Below are 25,225 nucleotides of genomic sequence, written 5' to 3'. Positions count from 1 at the left end.
TCAAGTAACCATGTAGAAATAAATCAGAGCGAACCATAAAGGAGGGTAATCTCTGTTGAGGTTAGTCTTTTGCTGGAATTTGCATGTTTTTGGCATGGGACTGTTTGCTTTTATCACAGGGTAATTCAGTATGCAGATTAGTAGGCAGTCTTTGGAATAGGTTGGTGCTAAGGTTACTTTGTATTTAAGTTTTAGGACTGCAGAGATTAATTAAAGCCTTTTTTTTTATTTTTTATTTTTTTATTATTATTATTATTTTTTGTTGTTGCAGAAGACGTCTGTTGGTTGGGTCCAGCAGTTTCTCCAGAAGTTGGCAGATACATTGCTGAATGCTCCAGGGCAGTCTTAAGGTAAGCGTGTGTAAACAGTTGAGTTTTTTTTTTTTTCTTCTCCAGCAGATCAGGTTTTCATGGCTCCCACGTTGGGAACCATGCAAAAGAAACAACAATCACCACATTTATTGCCATTTACTGCCTCCTGAAGGCAATATTAAGCAGGTTTGTTGTCCTGGGCAATATTTTAAGTAAAGAACTGAACCTGGTGAAAATATATATAGATATCATTTCCAAATCTTTCTTCTTTTTTCAGAGTAACAATGAAAGACTCCTCATCAAATTCACAGAGAAATGGAGAATTGGGTAACTGATACACAGCTTTTATACCTGAAGTCCCAGAAAGACATCAAAAGCTATCAGGTGCTTCAAAATGCCAGAATCTTTAAAAACAACTTTTTAGACTGACCTTTAAATGCCAAGCAGTACCAGACTTTAGTCAGTAACTTTAGTTTATATTGGGATTAGTGTGAGCACAAAGTAAACTTTTGGTAACTATCCATACCTTAACATGCTCCTGTGCTCCTCATGCCAGGTTTGTATTCTTTCTTCCCATTGTTCTTTTGTCAGTTTGTGCTGTTCCAGAACCCTAAAATACAGACAGACCAATATTAAATAAGGAATTACAGTTTAACCCAAGAACAACTAAAGAATAAATGTTAGCAAAGTTCACGCTGAAGGTTAAACTATATGTGAAGGTTATACTAATGTGTAAAACAATATGAGATCTAGAGAGACAAACATACTGATTTTTTTCAACTTCATTGTGAATATAATAGGGGTTAAAAATACTCTACAGCCAATGGTCTTTGTCCTAACGTTTCAATCTCAGTTGCTCAAACGACCCAAACAAAACTTTCACAACTTGGTTACAGGGGGCCAAAACCCACCCAGCATTCATAATTGAACACTATACTGTTTATGTCTTTTTTGTGTAAAGAAAAAATCATTTAGCGCATCTCTAAATAGATTGTAACACAAATCATAGCAAAAAAAAAATCTCTTTTCCATATAACACAATCTTTTTAGATATTCTGAAGGATTCTACTAGTCCTGAGTGCCAGATGCCTAACCCATCTGTTTCCCATGTTTAGGAGTTATGCAGTAACACAAGCCATTGAATTGCAGACTGCATGCTAAATATCTTAAAATGCTGGTTCTTTAGCTTTCATGCTCACGTTATCCTTCTAATACTTACAATGTATAGTATGCAACCAGCCCAGAGCAAATGTATAAATCAGAAGTTCTGTCTTCACTTGTTGCATACTTGTCCAAAGTAAAGGTCTCAAAACAATGCATTTAGCAGCAGGCATTTTTTAAAGGAATTTGGTTGGCTTTTTGATTCAAGAAACATATTAGCGGGTCACAGAGTTTACACACATCAGGCTAAAGATGGCCAACCCTTATATATAATGACAGATTCTCCTATGTACAGTAATTGGTGTTGACATAGGTCTCCTAAATATATAACGTGCAGACATACAGGTTCTTGCTTCTAAACAATCCCAGAAGGAATTTACTGAACCAATAGAGAAGACAATCACAAGTTATATATAGCAGCACAGCTGACAGGAAATTACAGCCAGCTATGAATCTAGAAATAAATATCCGATAAATACAGGACAAAAGGATGAGATTTGACACATATATGAAAGGAAATTGGTTCACAGATTGTGTTTTTAAATCTAGGCTAGCGACCTCGAGCCTTTGTGTATTATCTACAAGAAAAACACTCAAAACATTGATCCTGGCAAACGAGGGCATGTTATTTACAGATTCCATTTGATTTTCATTCTCTAAGAACATAAAATCAATATTCCTATAATAAGGAACAAATACCAGGCCATTCCTTTCATTAGAAGAATGGGAGCACACATCCGGTTATTGTGCATGCGTTACCTTGTCTTGTGCATGCTTCACTTACCGCTGAGGAAGCAGGCGGTCATTGGCCAGGTAACCCGGTTTGTGGGCATCCTTGCTATAATCTCCATATTTGGCTTGCACAGCATAGGAGGCCAGAAGGACGGCTGTCTCCGGAGGACAGTAAATCTCGTCATTTAATATTGCCTCTTTTACTTGTAAAAAGAATAGTCTTTGAGTTATCTCCTGAATTAACTCCTCCGACACATCTTCTGGGAAAAATTTAGCCCGGAATTTAAATTGTAAAGGGTTCTCCTTCCGAACATCCTGCTGAGTGACCTGAAAAAAAAATAATATAAAATGAGCAAATCATATAAAATGGTTTCTAAGCCAGAGGGCTTTATAGCAATCATCTTGGGTCACATTTATCCATGTAATTCCAAGACATGCCTGTGTTGCCCTGGAGCAACCAATTTATTCCACAGATCCGATTTTTTCATTGAAAGCTTGAATCTGGTTAATAGAAAGCTTCAAAAACCAAGTAGATGCTTGAGACACAATATGGGATTATACCCGTCGTAGATAAATTATGAAGGGTGTGCATATGCTTATACATTGGTGTGGTTACCACGTGGTTTGTTCGTGGAATGGTCACAACACTGCAGGCTGAAAGTGACAAACTCATGCTAATTCTTACCATGAGAGTTCATGATGTGTACAAAATCATGCAGCTCTCACACAAGATGACAGCATGGACTATGATTTGAGTTCAGGGCGACATAAATGTGTGTGCACATTATGAAATCTGCATGGAAGATTAAAGACATGTTTGTACCTGTTGTCTTTACTTTCCTTAGTGTTCATACATATTGGTCCTCAATGCACTTTCACTGCACCTGATGCTATTTAAAGATATGTAGAAACAAGATAAACAGAAAAAAACATCCACTACTTCTCAGTGTTAGCAAATGAGTTTCCAAAAAAAGTGGCTATATTTACAGGGACTTTAGCAGCAAAAAAAAAAAAAAAAAAAAAAAAAAAAAACTAAAACAAAAAACGGACATACGCCATTCAAGGGATGGGAATAAGGAATTCATTTAAGATCTACTTAAAGTACACTCCCCAAAAGAGCGAAAAGTACAAGTTTACCTAAAAAGTAATAAAACCATTATGTTATGAGTGGAACATGGATGGAAAGCCGCCTTGTTTTATATAAATCTTGGGGACAGCAAATAAACAAGCACACATAATACTTCCCAACTTTGGAGCCTAGCTACACAATACTCTATAAAAATAAATTACATAAACTCCATAGAGAACCTCTTGCAACAGCCTGGAACTCTCACACAAATGTCACAATCAGAGTTAGTGAGTACTGGGGCTGTTGCAACAGCATTTAGCAAGACCATAAAACCTCAGTTTTGGGAGTACAGTTCACTCAAATAAACATCCCATACTTGCCAAATTTTTTGCCCTGGCAATGTGAATGTATTTTATTTTACATCTTTTACCCATCAGTGTGAACAGAGTGAAGCAGTGACAATGGGATGCAGCCTATAGTTCTCCCTCTATTACCTGACTATTCTACCATGACAATCACTGCAGTTCTAGGCTATGTGCACCTACTGCAGCAATAATCTGGGACCTACCTCACTGTTTCTACCAAACTATATAAACCATTTATAAGGCCAATACATTTAACAAGAACTCAATGGCATTTTAGAAAAAATCTGTAGACAAAACAGCAAAACGGTATTGATTAGGTATCACTTAACTGCCATGATAAGTAAGAATATTGCTTTGATGAAAAAAAACAACAGTACCTGTTAGACCTTCTTTGCCATCTGTAGATAATCAGCCAGTGTTATCTGTTTTAAAATGTGTGATAGTGCTGGAGAGTGGAAACACCATGGTGCCTACAAGTATTTATTCTGGTGTTCTAAATAACTAATGAATCAATCCATGTGGAGCCTAGGTCGGTATTGTCAATAAGACTTTGACTAAGGCTGCATACACATGTGCAATAAAAGACTACACGATGTATGAATGAGCGCTGTACATACAGCCCCGTTCTGCTCTATAGAGCGGGGAGACCGACAGAGTGGCACCCTGCTGCGCTCTCTCCCCTTCACTTTCATTACCTAAGCCCTACTTGTCCTCCGAATGCCAAATATACCCATCCCTTCTTCTATCCATGGTGTTCGCTGGCATTTAATAAGTAAATGGCAAGAAGAATAGCTTGGCATATTGTGTGGGTGAAATGTAAAAACAGTAATATACTTGGGAAAAATTACATTGAAAACTGCTTCAAAGCAATACACTTTACTAATAAAGTAAACTGAATTAACTTAGTTAGTTAGAAGCTCACCGACCGAATTTGTTCACTGGAACTGTTCTATGTTCATTTATGTACATAAATTAACCTATAAAATTTCAATATGCCATTGAGACAAAGTGAAGATGCTGGAACAGAAGGGGGAAGGTTAAAGGATTATGATTCTGTGGCTCCAGTGCCAGATATAACACAAGGTCTGCTTTATGAAATTAATGTTTCGCAAGACAGTGGGAAATGTTCTGGCCCTTGCAAATGCTTTGCCAAAGTTCTATTTTTTTGTTTTGTTTTGTTGTCTAGTTTGCTAGATATAAGTGAAGTTTTTAGCTTTGGGGATCCCGCTAAAGCCTGCTATGCCTGCTGACCATTTCAGCTGGCGAGCATGGTAATAGCTCTCTCCTACACCTGACCAGTCACTTAATGGCTGACCAGTTCTTTTATTTTTTAATGACAGGTTATTTTCTTGTCTGTCATTCACACTGGAACCTATGATATCAGAGAAGGAAAATGTTCCCCCATTTATTTTCCTTTAGGAAATTTCCTAAAGGAATTTCCTTTTTAGCCTTTAGGAATACATGGCAATTCATGCATAGTTACCTGGTCTGCCTCTTAAATGCCTGCAACTGTTTGTTCTTGGTCTTCCTCCAGTTGCAAAATGTACCATCAGAAATAACAGGAGACAGACTTGATTAGGTTAAAATAGATATTTACAAACTCTATGTGGAATAAACTTACCACTAAGAAATCTAATAGCTGGAATCCCAGGATAAAATAATGAAAACAAAAACTAAAGTTTCAAGATAAATTAGCCACTGTCAAAAAAAAAACAAAAAACTTTCCAGATATATTTATTAGCCTGAAGTGTCTGCTAAGTGCTGAGTTACATTACACTTTGTGGCTAGGAGTCTTTATGTTATTATTATTTTTTTTACATTTATAACACAAAGTAGTTACAATGTAAGCAGAGCTTCTTTCAAAGCAGAGCCTGATCATCTTTTTATGGAAACGTTTATGACTGGCTGCACAGATTTAGGACATGGCACAAGAATGTTTGCTTGAGCAGTTAGAATTGTTTCTTATGAGATACAAACTTCCTGTTTACACACATTTGCTACAGAGTCAGCTTCACAACATTTTTCTGGACCACTTTCATGTTAGTTATGAAGTAGGACCATTACTACATATTGGGCCTCAATAATGAAGTTCTCCAAGACTGGGGAAGATAAACTTACATAAGTCAACCTGGGTGATTCAGCAATCCTGAAATGGATCAGGTCCAGGATTGAAAACATTTGCCAACAACCAGCAAATGAAATTAGCAAATCCCTGCTGGATCACCAAAGTTCATGATATTCTTTTTTTTTTTCCAGTCTTGGAGAACTTTAATAAATCAAGCCCCTGTGTGTTGGCACCACCAGCCCTAGTCTCCACCAGGGGTTATAGTTATAGTGATAGTGGTATAGTTATAGTGTGGCAACACGGGAGCACAACTGCAAGACAGTTTCCCCCCTTTAACAAGAAGTTCCTGAACCTTAATGGTAGGATTACCAGGTATTATATCTTCCTTCAGGCAACTGTGTCAGCTAGCCCATTTTTAAACGTTGTATTGGATGACCATGCAGGGCTGTGGAGTCAACTGGACAATACTACTGCAAACAACTCGTTTATTATGGAAAAGAGATTTATTTCAAACCTATTAATCCCCTAATGCAAATGTCCTACAGACAAAGTCCGTGCATCATCTGGATAACATTTAGGGGGAAGATTTCCTCATCTTTCCTTCCCAACACTGAATTAAGTTATGCAAAGCATGACCTGTTCCATTCCTAGAATTAAAGCACTTTACAACATATATGTATTCATGCCGACTTAATACATTACAAGTACATTTGCCCATCTCTAGATACCCTGTAATGCTCATTTTATGGGCTACGTGAACTATTTGAAAATCTCTTCTGTAAAAGTCCAAGCAAAAAAAAAAAAAAACACATGCTCAGGGAAGGATGATTGTTCAATTCTCTAACAACAATCCAAGCATATTAGAAGTAGCCAGCTTGACGTCCTAAAAACAGGGTTGAGTGTGTATGTAATGTGTAGAATAAAAAATAAATAAAGAGAAGAAAACAAACCTTTTTATTCAGCTTCAACCACGTTGAGTAACCCTTACTGTCCACGTACTGCAGCCCGAAGAACCACACTTCACGCAGACCAACCGTCTTTACCACCTAAAAAATTAGATGAAAAAAATAACACCAATAAAGACAACATTTCTGACGAAGGAATACCCTTATACAGAGGAAGCTTGTCTGAAAAAAACTATAACTAATAATATTAATAACGCTGCTGGATAAATATTTCATACCAATCCAATACCTGCCTGGAATTTTGATACTTTTACTGTTAAAATACTTTCCAAATGCTTTTTTATCTGGCTGGATGAATCATCATAAAGAAACATTGACAGGTTTCACAGGCTGATAAACATTACAGCAATCTGAACGTTGCCAATTTTAGCTACACAGTTATTCTCTGCATTATGTGTATATATATCATATTTAAAAAATGTATTGCTTGTTCCTTTTTATTTTTTTATTACTTCCAAACCAGTTTGTAACAAGCACCATTACAAAGAAAAAGTAAAAAAAAAAAATGTAGGAGGTATAAAACTTTAGATCTCATTTTTTTTTTTATTGAAGTACAATATGCTTGACTTTATTATCAAGAAACTTTACACTAACCACTGTTTAGAAAGTAGGCTATATAATATAAAGGAGAATTTAGGATATTACAATTACTGTTGACCTGTTAACTGACCGTTAAATGCACAATACATACTTTGCTAACTATGAAGCTTGCAAAATGGTTTGCAAGCTACATCAGTGTTATAATCTAGGCCAGTGAACGCCAACCAGTGGTCCACAGAAAAATTTTGACATTATTTGCAAATTGTTTTTATGTTTTATTATAATTCTAATAAATTCTTATATTCTGAATGAAAATTTTCACTTTTACTTATTGCATAAGGTCACAAATTGTACTAGAGATGGAAAAACTAGGGAGGCGCAGCATGACATTAGTGTAGTTTTAAGTTGTATGAGCCAACCGTTGCTGAGCCATACGCTTCAGTATTGTTTCCACCATTACAGCAGTCTCCCTCCTGCGCAAATACAAATTCTCATCCAACCATTTTATTTTATTTCTCAGATGTTCTTTTAGGTAAATATGACCTTAACTTTGTATTTTCTTCAACAGTTATATTTAATGGCATTAAATAGTTTAACTTTGGTAACTATCATTTCTTGTTTGGTCTTAGAGTTGAATGAAATAAACCCATAATGAGTGAGAAAAAGCAAACAAATATTTTGCATTTCTTTAGTAATACCAAAGATAATGCAACTAATAATATTAGTACCAATAGTAATACTTCACTTAACTGTAAGCAAATCAATGAATCAGAGCCTGCACAGTTCTCATCAGGCACCATTAGGAAGATCATTATTTTACAAATGTGTTTATCTTTTTTTTTTTTAAATAAAAAACCATAGTAATGACCCGCAGTATTTAAAATTATGAATTTAGTGGTCTGTGAGGTCCAAAAGGTTGGCGACCGCTGATCTTGGCACTTCTGTCAGGAAGCACAATCAGATGCTGCACCTTGTGACCCAATGTTGCTTGTCAAATAATTTGGTTCTGATCTTGGTACTTCTACCAGGCCCCCCAAAGTTCCTGACTGCCTTGCAATTTTATCTGGTCTAAAGAGTAATAGACAATGAAGCAGCAGTGCTGCAACGATAATGTTACCACCCTGCTACCACTGACTGGGTGTACAGCAACTCTGCTCATACCATTGACCCTTTTCATCTTCCTTCTAAAAAAGCTGCTGTGCATTGCATTGCAAGAGGCCAATGTAAAGACAGGTTTTGGTAACAATGTTACCTGTAAAGTAGAAATACCTAGCTAATACATATAGATATCCTCAGGTATCTTTTCACAAACATTTGATTCATAAGATCAAAATTTTTAGATATTTGGCTTTAAAATCCTGAAACCTGACTGTTTTTGCTTTATTTTCATAGATAAATTCTATTTCAAAATGTGGTTCCTGATATTATAGGTTTGTTAGCAAAAATACTAACTGTATTTTGTAAACAAAAAGATAAATTGTAGTAAAAACTGTTACAATACTTAGGTCAAGAAGAGGTGTAATGTAATTATTACCTGGTCAAACAGCTGCTTGCCAGTTGTGTTCGGCTGAATGGCAAACTCCAGCTCCGCATCCATTGTAGTCACCCGAACATTAATCTATATCAGAAGGCAAAACAGAAAAAAAAATTAATAATTCATGCACAAATAAATACCCTTACAGTATTACTATAAACATTTTGTCCAGGATTCAGCCAGTGGTACAGAAAAGAAGCTGACACCAAAGCCTGGAGGCTGACTTTGTACCAGTTCTCTTTATGTTCCTATCAGACTCCCATATTTACATATGATAACATTAACAGGATGTGATTGATGTGTTGTTACCAAATGTCAAATGAAATTTGGAAATGTCAAACTGCTATGGATTATGATGCTGCTAGGCATTTCAGCTACTAAACAAATAGGAGGAAAATGAAACTAGAATAGAAATCAACCAAGAAGTATCAGATGCAGAACTGCCCTGAACACTGCCTACTGGGCAAAGACAACATTCCATTTACCAGTGGCCTTCCATCAGTAGGTCTGATTTATTAAAGCTCTCCAAGGCTAGGGAGGATATACTTGTATCAGTGAAGCTGGGTGATCCAGAAAACCTGAAATGGATCTCTTCCAGGATTAAAAACATTTTTTAAAAAATAAAAAAATATTTTAAAGAAATCCATTCCAGGTTTGCTGGATCACCCAGCTTTACTGATAAAAGTGTATCCTCCCCAGCCTTGGAGAGTTTTAATAAACCAGGTCCAGTGCACACAGGAGATTTAGATGGGTGCCCTATGCACAAAGTAGATGACGATGTGTCAAAGAATCCTTTTCACTTTTTATTTGATACATTCCAAACAAGCAATTAAACAAAATTCATACAACAGTAAACTGCTTTTAGCAGAAAATTCAAAATATCAACAAATAAACAAAGAAATCAGGTATTTTTCTTTCTTTTTTTCCAAATAAAAGTAAGATTACTCTAGCAGTTTTTTTTTACATTTTTGGATAGTTAATGAACTCATCTATTGCTCTATGTAACCCCTACCTCCTGTCAATTTTTTTTTCTTACTATTCTCTTCATTTATAGCAGGGTTCAGCAAACCTTTTTGGCCACTAGGCCATTTTAGGAGGTCAAGAAGGCACACTAGGCCGGACTCTCTCTCTCTCTCGCTAATGGCTCTGCCTCCCACCAGGAACACCCCTGAAGGGAAATACCTCTCCTCTGCAATACATATGAAGCAGAGGGAATGTCCCCTTACCCGGCGGCGGAAGTATTAACGCCGGCCGCGGTAAATAGGGAAGGGATTGGGCCAATCGACCGGGGGGTGGGGCTTGGTTATGTTAGGCCAGGACAGAATACTGGCTAGTATGTATTTGGTCTAAAGGTCAAAGTTTGCTGGCCCCTGACCTATAGTGACAAGGACAGACAAGAACTAGGGGACATTTCCTAGTGGACACAGGGAATAACAAAAACACAACAGAAATTTTAATCTTTCCAAATTCAACAAAGACAGAATAGGTACAAATCCATACAGTATATTAAATTGATATCAATAACTAAAAACCTTAACAACTTTAAAACACTTGACAAGTAGCTTCGATTCATTGAGATTTTTTTTTAAATCAGACTTTGTCCAAAAGAAAACTCCATCTGTCAAAAACTCCTGTAAACTCGTCCATTTGTTTTCAATACAAGCAGTTTTTAAATGCTTATAAACTCTTGTAAATGCATGCAAATGCTCCCATTGATTTCAATGAAATCTGGTAAGATTTAGGCTTAGGACACACAGGACAAGTTTCACTTTTGTTAAAAGACAAAACATGAAGTGACTTCAACAGTTGACTGATTCTCGTCTAATTTGGACTGATAAGACACAGATCTAAGTATTAATAGCTCCAATCAGGATCTCTTTCTGTTCAGTTGGTCATTAGAATACTCCACAGATGTGTCGTTTTATCCGGACTTCCAGTGAACTGATTACTTTTCGGGTAATTAATCAGAACAGCTGGCTGAGCACAAAACTGGCAGAGGATCTGTTTGTATGTGCTGGGCTTTACAGCGTACAGAAGTTACTATATTTTTTTTTTATTATTATTGCTGTCTTGTCTGAGAGATTTCCCCTAACCGTGCTGCTAGAAACTAGGGGGAAAAAACGTGAGAAATTTTACAGTCAGTGTTAAAAATAACAGCTGTTCTAATCTATTACCAGATAGAATGGGAAAGGGTTGGGAACACTCTAACATTTTAATTACTGTCGTCTACTCCACTGGATAGCATTTCTCTCTGCAATTAAAAAAAAAAAAATTTTTGGTGTAGGCATGATGGATCTTTTTACTATAGAAAGTAAGGACAATTCTTCCCAATTACTGATGAAAATCGCAGCACAACCAGAAACATGTTGCAACCAACTATTTCCACAGAAAGATTTTGCTTTCACTTTAAATACAGGAGTGTTAGTTTGTAAAAACCTCAGAGGATACCCAAGTCCCTGCTGTTTTGCATGCTTATTGGCAGCCCTCTTTTGTCTTGAAAGGTGTTAAGAACTCTCATTACCCAAATGACTATTTATAACTCCTGTGAGTCCAGGAATGGATAACCCTTTGACTCCTAAGCCTGAATGGCTGTTAAAGTTGTGGCAGGATTAATGTCAGCAGCTAAACACGATGGAATTGTTTAACGGATTCTATCACTAGAAGCCATCTGCCATCCACCAACAACCAGCTTATCTATGGCCCCTCAACTGTCAGTGACTCCGGCCTGACAACACAGCAAAACAACGGCAGAGAGCAGGAAAGAGAAGCAACAGGTTGGAAAATCAATGGTGGAAAATAAAAGCAGAAAACAGCTGCATTCTTCTGCAAGAAAAAGACAGACATGAAAAACAAACCGCGTAAAGGCTGAAAAACAATCAAAGGCTCAAGCTGACTAGTAAAAAAAAAAAAACAGTTTTTCATATAGAAACATTTAATTATTTTCCAGGCAGAATGTATGTTTCACTTAAGTATTTTTCCTATACACTGTGCTGCATTTCTGACTCAACTCCTCCGGTTTTTAAATTATGTTTTCATTTGAACTCCAGGCTTTGAATGTGTCCCCAAAACAGAAGTCTGTGTATAATTCTAGGTACCCATCTTCTCTTGTTAGTAGCAGAAAGGTCACTGTGTACCCTTCATATTTTTGACCACTATAAACCTGAGCCATCAGCCTGCATCATTACATTTCTCATTTCTGGGGTTTTCCCCTTTATGAAAAATCCCTAAATGTCTCTCTTCACCCCCCCCCCTTAAATCTTTAGGTAACAGGAGCAAAGTCTGAAACAAAAAACAAACATTTTTTGAATGTACTAGATTCCATTCAGTGATGGGGCAATTCCTTCCAACACTTTTAAGGCACCTTTGTAGTCTTAAGGTGCGTACACACTTCCAATTTTTATCGTTCAAAACGAACGATGAACGATCGATTGGGCAAAAATCGTTCGTAAAAAAGGTAACCAACGCCGACGAACGAGGATAGTCGTTGGAACGACCGGACCGGCGGATCGGATTGGACGACGATCGTTGAACATCGTTCGTGTGTACGATCGTTCGTTGATCGTCCATGGTCTGAGCATGCGTAACGAACGAACGTTCGTTCACTTTCCTGTCGTGCACATAGTTCCTCTATCGCTCAAACGATCGTATCTATTGTGTGTACAATATCTACGAACGATCGTGTCGTTATCTCTATGTGCAGGATCGGTGCTATACGATCGTTCGTAGATATCGTGCAGGATCGTTCGTCGTTCGTTTTCCAACGATAATAATTGGAAGTGTGTACGTAGCTTTAGATATGCATGTCATTTTATTTCGATTATAAGTAAGAAACAAATTCTTTATGAAGTTTGATTTTTGACTTTTTTTTGGTCTTGCAGTGTCCATGTCATTTCCTATAAAAGTGAAACTGAAAGCACAAATAATTGTATCTTCTCTTTGTAAACTAGTTTTCTTCCCAACCCTATGTAATGGAGATGAAGAAAGGAAGATAAGCCAAAGGTAAAGCTCAGGTTAGGTGGCAACCATTGCTCCCAATCTGGTTAAGTGTATAATAACATGGTTTTTTGTACTTAAAGCCAAAAGCAAAATTTCAAGCAGTTAAAGGCGAACTAAACTCCACTCCACCCGTTCCACCACCTCTTTTCTTTATTGATACAATATTCAACCTTTTTGATTGGCCGAGCCAGGATGGCATAACTCCCGTGCAGGTGTTCATTCTGTCCTGGCAAGCCAAGGGGAAGCCAGGATCAATCAGGCAGGTAGGAGGGATTTTTGTATTATATCGACCAGCCTGATTTGTTAAAGCAGGTATGCTTTGTGTAGAATGGATAGGGGGATAGGAAGGGGGTCTCAAACAAAAAATGATGTGTTAATACTACTGATACTCCTGATTTTGCCCAGAGTTACACTTTAACCAAATGTATGTGCGACAAGTAGCCCTCATAACCTGACCAGAACGTAAAGTAACACAATCAGAAAATGCAGGGAAAGGTTCAAAGTTCCTGTGTTCATAGAATGTTTCAGGTAACCACATGTAGTGAACTAATTGTTTGCAGTCTCTGGCAGGATTGTCTTATAAATAATGAACAGGGAATTGCCTAATGATGCTGGCCAGAAGACGGAATTGACTCACTGCCACTTCAGGTTAACAGACAGTGAGGACAGACATTTACAAGATGTCTGCTTTTCATCTCCACAGGCACGTATGCAGGAATACGACCTTGTCAGAATTTTTTTCTCTTATAAATGAAAAAATATATATATAAATCTGCAATTCCTAAAAGCACAATAAGTAAGATAGTATTTGGTTGTTAGGAAATGACCTAGTACATGTCTTATTAGAATGATGTTTACGTGTATTGCTGACAAGTTTGTTTTTTTTACTGTTGGGATGTCAGGGAAGTTCTGAGTCTTGGGCTACACACACACACTTGCAATGGTTCTCATCTGATAATCGACTCAGGGCCGATATTGGACGAGAATTTGGCATGTGTACAGCGCCCGATGGCAGACGCATGACCTTAATGAAAGTGAAGGGGGGGAGGGTGCAGCGGGGTACCGGTCCGTCATTCTCATCCTCCATGGAGCATAACGGTGCTGTATGTACAGAACTCGTTCATGCATCGTGCAGTAGTTTGTTGTTGGAAAGGGTTGTGAAAGATCCGTTCCAACTACAATTTTTTCACGTGTGTACCCAGCCTTGGACATATCAGTGACAGATAAAAGGCCGGTGGCAAGCTGCTATTGCCAAAATACGACTATTAGACAATGATTGCCCATATCTGCAGAAACCTTTACTGCATGTGAAAGGGTAAACCCAATAACTATAATGATTTAAAAAAAGGCCTTTCAAATATTTTTTGGCTCTGCAATAGCATCAAAGTACATTTATACTGTTTTTATGAATAATGAGGCATGATAAATGGCTTTTAAATATTCTCTTATCCCTCTAAAAGTAAATTATACTACAGGTTGTGGCTGCATAACTTTGTTTTCCAAAATTCACACAGTATCAAATGACAATTAAACTGTGGAATTTATAGAATTATATTTTCAGATGGTAAAAGACATTTATTTCTGTGTCACTGTAACACAGGCCCCTGATATCCAGCTAGCAGATGGCGAGTCCTCTTTAAAGTCATAGAAAGAACAAGCTGCATTTGTCTTGACAAAAAGAAAACAAACAGGACTTCCAGATCTAGGCTGCACAGAGCAATACTGGGATTCTCTAGAAAGGAATATATGACGTTGCAGAAAATCCAGTTGGCAGCGAATGCTAAACAGACCTCTTGAGAAATAGGCAGCCATGCCACATGATTGGACTCTTTGTACTTTGCAGCACATAACACACACCTGCTCTAAACATTTAACTGAATTCAATGTGTGTATTCATTGGTTTTATATTACATCTGCAAGCATATTTTATTGCTGCCATGGTTTGCATTGTACTCCTTACTAGATATTAGTATGTTTGATATGGGTAAGATTTCAACTTGGATGTCAATGGTTCATTTATTTTTTTTTATTCTATATTTGTAGAAATTATTTTAAAAATAACATTTACTACAGGGCACTTCCATGATACTGGATATAACCTTTCATTTAAAAGTGAATTCCCCCCATAACCACCATATTTTTTTTTTTAAAAAAAAAATTTCATGAAAAACAGTGGATCACTTTTGGTACAGAAATCTAGACCTCAGTGTAACACTCAGGTGGTTAAGAGGGAGTCAGTTCTGCTGAAAACTCTCCCTTTTGGGAAAAATCCTAATTTTAATTATTCCTTCCAGAGAAATAGGGCAGCAATAAAAACATGTCAGTTTCCAATCTGCACTATTAGTAGTACAATAGAACTTTCCTTTTCAAAAGGTATTAACATGTCTCATTCCATCATAGATCCCCCCAAAAAGGAGATTTATCCCTCATTTCAGGACAGTGGAAGGAGCCATACAAATCATTTCTCATTATGTCTCACCAGCCAATTGCACAGCAAGCCATCAACAAACTTGATAATAACAAAAATGATGAATAACAATAACCTGGCATGTGGGGACCCCCCCCCCCCTAAATTGTAAACTCTTCGGAGCAGGGCCCTCTCCTCCTTCTGTCACTGTCTGTATCTGTCTGTCATTTGCAACCCCTATTTATTGTACAGCGCTGCGTAATATGTTGGCGCTATATAAATCCTGTTTTTTATTATTATTAATAATATTAATAATAATAATAATAATATTAAAAGGAACACCTACCCATAATGATATGTGATACCTATAAATCCTTTTTTTCAAACAAGATTAATTTCCAACTAGTTTAGGTATGATAAATGTCCTAATGAGCAAAAAAAAAATCTACAAAAGGTAATAACCTATGCAAATACTAAGTTTCCCAAAGATCATATTTGCAAAGGCACGTCTCCAACACAGTGACGGCATCCATTCTTACTTTTAAATGGCTCAAGCACAGAGCACTGTGTTGTGGGATTGCAGGCAGGAAGCTTTACCTGCCCTTCACTATGATGAAATGATTAATGCTTAATGATGAAATGATTAATACTAGGTTGTACACTTCAGGGACACATTAAAATAAATGATATGGACTGACAGACTATCCGCTTCCTAATAAATGTTTTTTTATGTCTGGGGTTTGCACACAGGGTCACTTTAAAACCTCTCCTACAAAGGTAGAATTATTTTACTTTACAAACTGCTGCTTCTGTGCTTTGAATAGGTATTTAAAACTTGCAAATGAGGTCACATCATTGTGAAGTAGACGTCATTTGTTTACTGTGACTACTGAAGTACACAGAGTGAGTAAATGCAAGCTCTGAGGCAGGTGCTTGGTTTCCACAAAATGCATGCAATTTAAAGATCCAGCCACATTTAAAGATTTTTTTTTTAGAAAATGGTGCACATTGTTTACAGCTAACCGTAACTAATGGAAAGAAAAGAACAATTAGAAGAGTCTTATATTAGATAGACAGCATGTATAATAAGTTATTGTTGGGTTTCCAGCTTTACATTTTACCTGTTTAGCTTTTAGTGAGCAGTCATTTTGTAAAAGGTAATACAGACACTAGATTCTCCTCCACAGAAACAAAAATCTAGTACAGGAGATGCACAACAACTTTAGTGACAGCCCACCGTCATGAGGATGGTTTAAGTCCCCTCAGCAGGAGGTTCATCGCTACCCTGACAGTTAGTAGTTGTACAACAATTGTTTGTTAAATGGTTCCCTTAAAAAAATGTTGCTTATAATCATTTTTATAAATTATTGAGTGTCTGTACAAGACCCAATAAATAAAACCAAGTTGAACTATGAAGAACAGCTAAGATAGGAGTAACTTGAACAGCAACTGCATCCAAAACATGGATTTGTCCTGTTTTATGCTGACTCTTAGGTTTTAACAGTGGTGAGGGGAAGCTAGAGTTATTCCTTAACCAGCTTTCAGTAAAACAATTTTTTGTTGTTGCTACTTTGACCTGACAGGTTTTTGAATATTATTGGTTTTAGGGAAAAAGTTTCTCTCTATGCTTGAAGTGCAAACTCCACCACTTGGCACTTACTCTATAAAAGGTTCATTTTGGAAGAATAAAATGAAAACAGCTAGCTATGTGCCAGTAATTACATGTTTTCAAGCAATGATTTAGTTCACTGTATTTAGATGTCTTTTTTCCATTCCATCACGATTAAAAATAGAGGAAGCAAACAATAAGGCATGACTCCTATTATGTGTAAACCGTTTGGTTCACGGTGACGCATGGTAAATGCATTTGCATTGATGTACATTATTGTGCATTTTTTAATGTGTTGCATTGCAATGCCCTATTTTGCCCAGTACACACTACCAATGCAGTGATGTGATATTTGCCCATTTAAAGTAGCTTTACATGTTAGTACGTTGGAATTTCATCTATATATGGTGTGAATGAGCTCTATGAACAGAATGCTTGTTGGTAAAGAATTCTTTGTCAACATGTCATATCCTTATATTAAACATGCACAGTATAAACCTAAAGAGGACCTGTCACTTTGAAATTCTGAAAGTATAAATTATTGCAAGGGTGCCCAACCCACGACCCATGGAGCTGCCAGATCCAGCCCTCTCCTCATTCCCTCTCTGCTCGTTGTCTTGCAGGGGATGGGGCACCCACACCTATTTTTTCTATGGGATTGTGCTGCCAGGAGAGGGAGCTTCCTGAGCATGCTCAGTGTGAGCTCCTGACAGTGGGCGTGTACTGTCAGCTGTGCCTGGCAATCATCTGTGTCTGCTCCCCACCCACCTTGTACTGTGAGATAATCCCAGCAGCAGCATGGGAGCTGTGTCTGTGTCCATGCAGCTGTCATTTTCCCCATGTATAAACCTTTATATCTCCTACACCCAATGTCATAGAAATTTGAAAATTTCAGGGTGCACAGAGGACCCTGAGAGCGGTTATTAAAACGAATTTCACCCCCATAACAAGTTGCCAGATATGGGGTCACAAGCATTCTAAAACCAAGCAGGGATATTTTCACATTAAGGGGGGTTTTTTCAAGACCAGGGTCCCCAAATAATGTTTGCATGTTAGGGACCCCCCCGGGGCCACTTCCATGGCAATGGGCATAGGGTAATGCAAATTTGCCCCAAATACATACTTACCCATTCACAAAACTTCCAAGGCTGCGTTCAGACTGGCAGTGAAGCTACCCCTGCCTAGGGGAGACATGGAACCTTGTCTAGAGGAAAGTATCGCTCACTGACACATGGAGCAAAATCTGCAGACACTGTAGTGCGAGGGACTGAGCGGGTGCTGGGGTCCCTGTTACACATAGCTGGTCAATTGCCTTCTGTGAACCCAATTTCTCTGGAACACAGGGATGTTGGCAACTAGTAATACGGGAACCGGTAGGAAAATCCCCCCCCAATAAAATTTTATACCCATTGTATCATGCTACCCTGTCACAGATAGCTATCCCCTTACACTCTATAAATCCCAATTTCGCTTTAAAAAAAGTGAAATGTAACTGCAAGTAGAGGACTCTTGTGGCTAACTTCTCCTCAAATTCACCATTCACCAGCGCCATCACAAGATATGAAAAACTATACCTGTCATACCATGCTACCCTGTCACACATAGCTGGCCACTTACCTTCTGTGAACCCCAATTTCTTTGACATTTGTCACATGAATGCTATTTCTCTGAAAGTATCCATTGCAGAGATTTTGTGGCACAAAGAAGGTTAGCGGCCCCTATAACTGACAACACATTGTATGGTGTAGTTTCTGCTTTTTGGTACAGGAATGGTGAGCAAGGAGCAATATATGACCGGCCAGCGCTGTATGATAGATTTAGTTTTATATCTTTCATTAAAAAAATGAGTATCAAATAGTCAGTGCAGAAATTCTTGATTTGTTATTTCAACTTAATTTTAAAGTAAAAATATTCTAGTTTAATACATACATCTTTGTTTGTTTGTTTGTTTGCATTGTTGCCCGCAAGTTTTATCTCAATGTCAACAGCGGTTCATTATTGTAATGTAAGAAAATATGAAGGTCAGGGTAAGCAATTGTCCCATTAGTTTTTTTTTTTTACCTGTATTCACCTTGAGAGAGGGCTACCTTTAATGAAGCCATAATAGGCACCCCCAGAAAAACATCTCCCAAGAGCCCCTTCTGTACCCACAGTATGTGGGTTAATTCTAGGTAGTAAAGGTGGCAACACTAAATTTAGAAATACATCATGAATATTGTGATGGATGATAAGGGAGGGGATAGGTGCTGCGTTTAGCAGGCAGAGCTGTCCATCCTGCTTTCAGGAATAAATAAATACATATGTATATATAATCTTTTTTAATATGTACCATAGAGAAAAGTGTGTTGACAGATGAATTGTCTGCTTTCAAAAGCGCTAGCTAGAGCCAGGATTTAATTGTTATTCACTTATGAAGTCCATATGAACCTAACCAAACACTCTCCTGTCGATAGACAAACAGTAAAACATTCTATCATGCAAGACATCACATACATTTGATCTTTTATACTGCCAAACAACCGAGGATGTTTAAAACTGCAAAATGACTATGATAGTTTTAAATACAAACAATGGTTTATTGCTAAATTGAAGTATACTCATGCAAATTACCATATAACAACAACATGCAAGTATGGATACATTTTTTTGGACCTACCGGCTTCGGCATCTTGGCTGTGTTTTTTTCACACTAAGCAAGCAAATGATTGTCCTCTCCTGCAGATAAGAAACATCTTCAGTTAGTGCTATGAAGTCACACATGGAAATCTTTAACTGCTGAGCAGTGCAGAGTTGAAATTTTTATCCAGGTACATTCTAATATATATCTTATGCCTTCAATAGTACCCTATATTTATTATAAATATACATAAATAAACACATATATAAGTAAAAATATATTTATTATACCCCATTTTTTAGCGTCTTCTATTGTCAGTGTATCGACTCTTACATTACCAGAAAAGGCAGGAGAAGTGCAAGCTGGTAATATACTATGATTTTAAAATAGCCAATTTTAAAACCATAAGCCGCTTTTCCAAGAAATTGGAAATATTGTATGTGCGGTTTTCATTAACGCCTAAATACTTTGCAATGAGAAAATCAAAACTCACAGAAAAAAAAATGTAATAAGCAGTTTTGATCTGAAAAACAAAGCCATTTCTAGAAGGAGTGCAGACAGACGCTGCACACAAGCTGAGCAAAGCTCTGCTATATTGTCATTCTAGGCAGCTGGCGCTCTCTCTGCTTTTCAGCGGTCTTCAGTTTGTTCAGACTTACCAGGAGACTTATTACTTCAAAATCCGCCCCACCAGAGGCCTTATTAACCTTTGTACAGAACAGAGCAGATAAATGCCAACAGTGTCTAAATATATTCTCTGCTTGTTGCTGATGGGCACAATACCTACCCAGCTAACACAATGATCTCCACTATTAAAATGCTTGGCGCGGTCCAAGTACAGAAAGATATGACTTGTGAAAGAAGACGCCATGCTGTAGAGGCAGTGATATGCTATGTGACAACAGGTATATCAGCCTCACATAATCGCGGAGGTTTCATTCACTCCCACAAATCAGGACTACAGTACTACTAAAAGAAACCTTCTCACATTATTTTTTTGATAAAGGCTACCTAAAACGGTCTCCATTAGCAATAAAATACCACCGGATGCAACCTCAGGCTGAAAATTTATGGTGGACCTACCATAAGATAGATGTTAAGTTCATGCTAAATAATGTGTAAGTGTAACCATTATATATTACCGATTCTCTTACTATATATCCGGGTTATCAACATACAGCCCCCCCAGGGCACAATTTGACCTGCCAGACCTATCCCTGATATACAGCAGAAGCTCACTGTTTTAACTTGTAAAAAAACGCTACCACCAGTTATTTACAATCCATGGCAGCGGGTGCCTGCAGGGCTGCACAGATCAATTTGATTTGGTGAATCAAATCGAAATTGTTACTTTACAAAAAAGGATGACATGCGCAGTGAGATCAGCAATTTTTTTTCCCCATCTAGCGCCTGCGCAGTGCAAGATCGGGTGACATAGGAAAAAGAACCCAGAAGGGGGAAGGATAGGGAAAAAGATGTCAGCGTCTGGCATCCTCTGCGTCAGGCCAAACACGGATACTGTGACAACGCGGAACCCAGACAAAAAATCATCCAAACGGATCTGCGTGATAAAAGGTAAGTGTGTTTTTTTTTTTTTAATTTAAGTTTAGTTATACTTTAAGGGGCTTGGAAATAGAGGAAAGCTAGTGACAGCTGGCGTGTTGCATTCTCATTAGTTTTACTCTTAGCCACAACTTTTCACCAAGGAAAATGATTAGACAACCCTGCTGTATATTGTCCTCTGTTGATGCAGGCTGGAAAGGTTACTGAAAAGTTCACTTTAAAGAAGGACTCTAGGTAATACTCAACACAGGTGGAAAAATTCAGGTAGCCAATAAAAGGCCATTCTCTTGCATGTCATGATGGGCAAGGCTGAACCAGGATGCCTACCTTTTCTGCACCGATTGATCAGCCATTACCCACACAGTAGGTTTCTATTGGACACTCGCACACAAAATTAGAACAGGTGACTGTCATTTTAAACATACCAGTCTAAGTGAACCCATACTAAAGAGGTAAAGAAATTGTCATTGTTGATTCTTGGAAATACTAATCAAATGGCAGTCATGATGAGGCAAATTACTTTAGTTCTTTTCGAGACACCAGACCAGAAACAAGAATGCCAGTTAGGATTAGTGACTTCTCTTTGATTTCACCCAATATGCATTCTTTGTTTCAGGTCAAAGTCTCAAAATCTACAAACACAAAAGATAGAAATGGCTGGTTCTATATTTGTCTCAGTAATGGTTTTCTGTGAAGCAACAAAGCCAATGAACCCTAAACTGCTAATATCTAAACCAAGGGGCTTCCTGCTAAGAACGTACATACTTCTTCTGCAGCCTGTGATACCGATCACTGAAGTTGTAAGAGGAAACTGCCTGCTAAATATATTTAGAAACAAACATTTCTAAGTGTGTCCAATTTTAGGTCTATGATTCAGACTGCTGGCACCTTCATTAGTTGTTGCACAGTGACACTGTAAAATCAGAAATGTAATATACTGCAGATTCCGGAGCCTAGATGTGGTGGCTGCTTAAGTTACCTTTTTTCCTTTATTGTCACCAGGATAACTGTTTAATAACAAACTTCTCATCTTAGGATGACAATTCTGACTCACAGTACTGTATCTATGGAAGAGCGGAGTGGTCACCCTACAAAGCCTTCCTGAATGATACTACAAACACCCACCCTATCACCATCACAGACGGAGTTTTCTTCTTTTCTGAAAATATACTTAGAGGTGGTGGCTGCATTAGTTTTTTTTAATGGGTAAATTGCAATATTAAACGTTCCTTTATGGGTATAGATACAGTTTAAAGAAATGGCAAGCATCAAAATCCATGAAGGGTTATATACATATTACAATAAGTACATTGCTTGTATAATACCCCTAATACAGGGGACGTTAAAGCGAACCTAAACTCAGAATTTTCAGTTTACATAAAAGAGGTACACACACAAAAAAAAAGTTTTAGGAATCGCAAAGATCTGATATTTGCACAGTTACATACTAAGATATTAGGCTGTCATATGGCCCCACACTCATTTTTCTATTTTACCTGGAAGGGGGCAAAGCCAGGAACTATGCAGCACCCTCTCGTATTTAAGGATTCAATTCAATAGAACTAGAGGGCAACTGTGGAAAAATAAAACATGTTGAATGGTTGTTTTGGAAATAGTGAAATAAATAGATACCCTGTGTGTGGCAAGCTGTTTTTCAAAGCATTGCTATCTGCATTAGTGCAAAACAACACAAAAGTGAGCCCTTGGAAAGTACTACACAGCCAGTGTCTGGAAGATACAGGCCTTGACATATATATACATTTTCTGTTGCAGATGAATAAGAAATGATGCCAAACCACAAACCACATCAAACCTTAAGGCACTTAGCTCAATGACATTATTAAATATACTTAAACCCACGATAAATAGTTATCATAACTTACAGCAAGTGCTGAAATCTTCTACCGCTGTTTCCTGAATTGCAGACAAAGTGCTGCTCATTCTACAAATGGCTTTGCTATTATTGTTTTATAGAGCCCTCCTCAATGGGTTTTTATATATATATGAAAAAATAGGTTTCTAAGATTACTAAAACTAAAGGGTGGAGGTTGTCATTTAAAAAAAAAATAAAGCAAGCAGATAAATTTTCTCATATGGCAGAATGTTTGGCTCAGAGATGAACATTCTGGCCTTTGCAGCTCTGGGTCTCAGGTTCAAATCTGGGCCAGGACACTATCTGCATTGAGTATGTATGTTCTCTCTGTGTGTGGGTTTCATTGGGGCACTCACATTCAAAAAACATGCATTTAGGTTAATTGGCTTCCCCTCTCAATGGACCTTAGACTGTGTTAATGACAAGTGACTATGGAAGGGACATTAGATTGTGAGCTCCTTCCAGGGACAGCTAGTGACACGATTATGGACTTTGTACAGCGATGTGCAATATGTTGGTGCCATGTAAATACAAAATCATTTTAATACAGCAGCATTTCCCGGTTGAAAGAATAAAGATGCCTCCTAAATCATCAGACCAAGTTCTTTGAGTAATTAGTACAAATGCAAAAAACTATATGGTCATCAATCACAGAGATACTATACTTCTATACAAATTCTAAATATTTAGTACAAAATATACCCCTTATAAATAATTTTACACATAAATAAACCCAACAATCTACCAGTTTACATAACAATACCAGTACATAAAACCGGTAAAAATCACTAGTTGGCTGATATATTGGGTTTTATACACTTCTCTTTCCCAGATGAGCTATAACAGCACAAACATAGAAGGCAACAAAAGGTATTTTCAGTGACAAAAATGCCTGTATTTTATTCAGTACTTGCAAAACCAAAATACTGGACAAGGGACTCATTCAATAGAAACATTTATCTTTAAACTTACAAAACCAATCATTGTAGAAGTTGTATAAACACTGGACATTGCCCGGAGGGCTCTTTTAATGTTTCAGCTAATAAGGGACAACCTAATCTACTGTTTCCTGACATGGGGGAACCCTTAAAATAACTTTTGTGTCATCAGGGAACTCTCCAGCTTACAGTATGGTGGTCAGTGAGAATGTCACTTACATTGCTGGCCAGGAGGAGGAATGCCACTCTCATAAAAAGTCAAAAAGATCATTGGTGTCAGTGGACAAATTTCCTAATTGCTCAGGGAACCCCTAGCAACCTCTGGAGGAACCCTGGTTGAAAAACACTGGGCTGATCCAATCCATAACAAACATGGTAATGACCGAGAGTCATAAATAGTCATTCTCTAAAATTTGTAATTAAAAAATGTCAGAAGTTAATATCAAAGAATCCTGCAAATTCTTACTTTTCCAAAAGCCTCTCACAGATCTCCCTGGATAACAAACACGGCTTGTGGTCCTGTTTCACAGGCAGCCTAATATAGCAGATACTGTAAATAGCTTTAACAATACCATCTCCTGGCTTTCTCCCTATTTATAGATGGGAAAGTTACTACCGTCCTACAATTATCACTTGCTGTGGTTGTGGTGTATAAATGGCTTACATGGCAAACAAACCATGGTGGAACGAAACTGGCAAAAACACCTACAGTATATATGCTACATAAATATGGTTTATGGCTCCATTGTTGTGGGGTGTGACATGCAATTTACAACTGAAAAGTATCAATAAAATTTGCACCCCACAAATTCATTCATAAGTTTAATGAGGGTTTCATCCTTGCACCACTTCCTTCATAACATCACAGCCTACTTTTATGATGGTGGTCAGCGATCAGACACATCAGTTTTCAATACAACACAAACATGAAGGAACTAAACCCCACTAGAAGGGTCTGATACATTGATCAGATTAGTTAAAAATATTTTATCAAATATATACAACATAAGAATAGCAAATGTTGGGCAATTTGTCATTTCAGAATCACACCGAGAATTAGGGGGCGGTGCTGCAACAGAATTTTTATCTTACATAAAAGGGTTGTCTACCATTTTATGTAAAGTGAAAATTCGGAGTTTAGGTACGCTTTAATAGTGCAACAACACATCAGGCCATTTGACAGTATTTCAGACATCCTGAAGGAGATGATGTGGCCTGTAATATTATAATAATATTACTATCAGTCATGTTGGTTAGGACCGCGTGTACATCAGTTCTACATGTTTGCTTATGTGATTCTAAGTTATTCTTACCAACAGAAATATTCATTTTACAGTGATTGCAGCATACCAAAAGTAATCATGAACTATCCATGGAAAATGTGAAAAATACAGAGAACAGTAATGAACACTTGGCTATTTACAAGCTACTTTTTATCCTTTCGATGGACTCTTCAGAAATACTACACAAGGATTATTGT

The 25,225-nt window shown here is 37.5% G+C and overlaps 1 protein-coding gene across 1 annotated transcript in view; it reads right to left on the bottom strand.

The window, feature by feature from the left end:
* Positions 1–19,490, bottom strand: part of RDX (radixin) — a 39,763-nt gene extending 20,273 nt beyond the window's left edge. Inside the window, exons 1-5 of the mRNA XM_072405298.1 lie at positions 19,411–19,490; positions 8,743–8,826; positions 6,654–6,749; positions 2,257–2,531; positions 838–921 (exon numbers count right to left, since the gene is read on the bottom strand). Of these exons, the coding sequence (XP_072261399.1) occupies positions 838–921; positions 2,257–2,531; positions 6,654–6,749; positions 8,743–8,826; positions 19,411–19,422 (551 nt within the window). The 5' untranslated portion in view covers positions 19,423–19,490. The remainder of the gene's footprint in view (positions 1–837; positions 922–2,256; positions 2,532–6,653; positions 6,750–8,742; positions 8,827–19,410) is intronic.
* Between the last annotated feature and the right edge of the window lie 5,735 nt (positions 19,491–25,225).

This window comes from Pyxicephalus adspersus, chromosome 1 (genome assembly GCF_032062135.1).
Source record: "Pyxicephalus adspersus chromosome 1, UCB_Pads_2.0, whole genome shotgun sequence".
In the NCBI taxonomy this organism is placed as follows: domain Eukaryota; kingdom Metazoa; phylum Chordata; class Amphibia; order Anura; family Pyxicephalidae; genus Pyxicephalus; species Pyxicephalus adspersus.
This window is presented reverse-complemented; position numbering and strand designations above follow the sequence as displayed.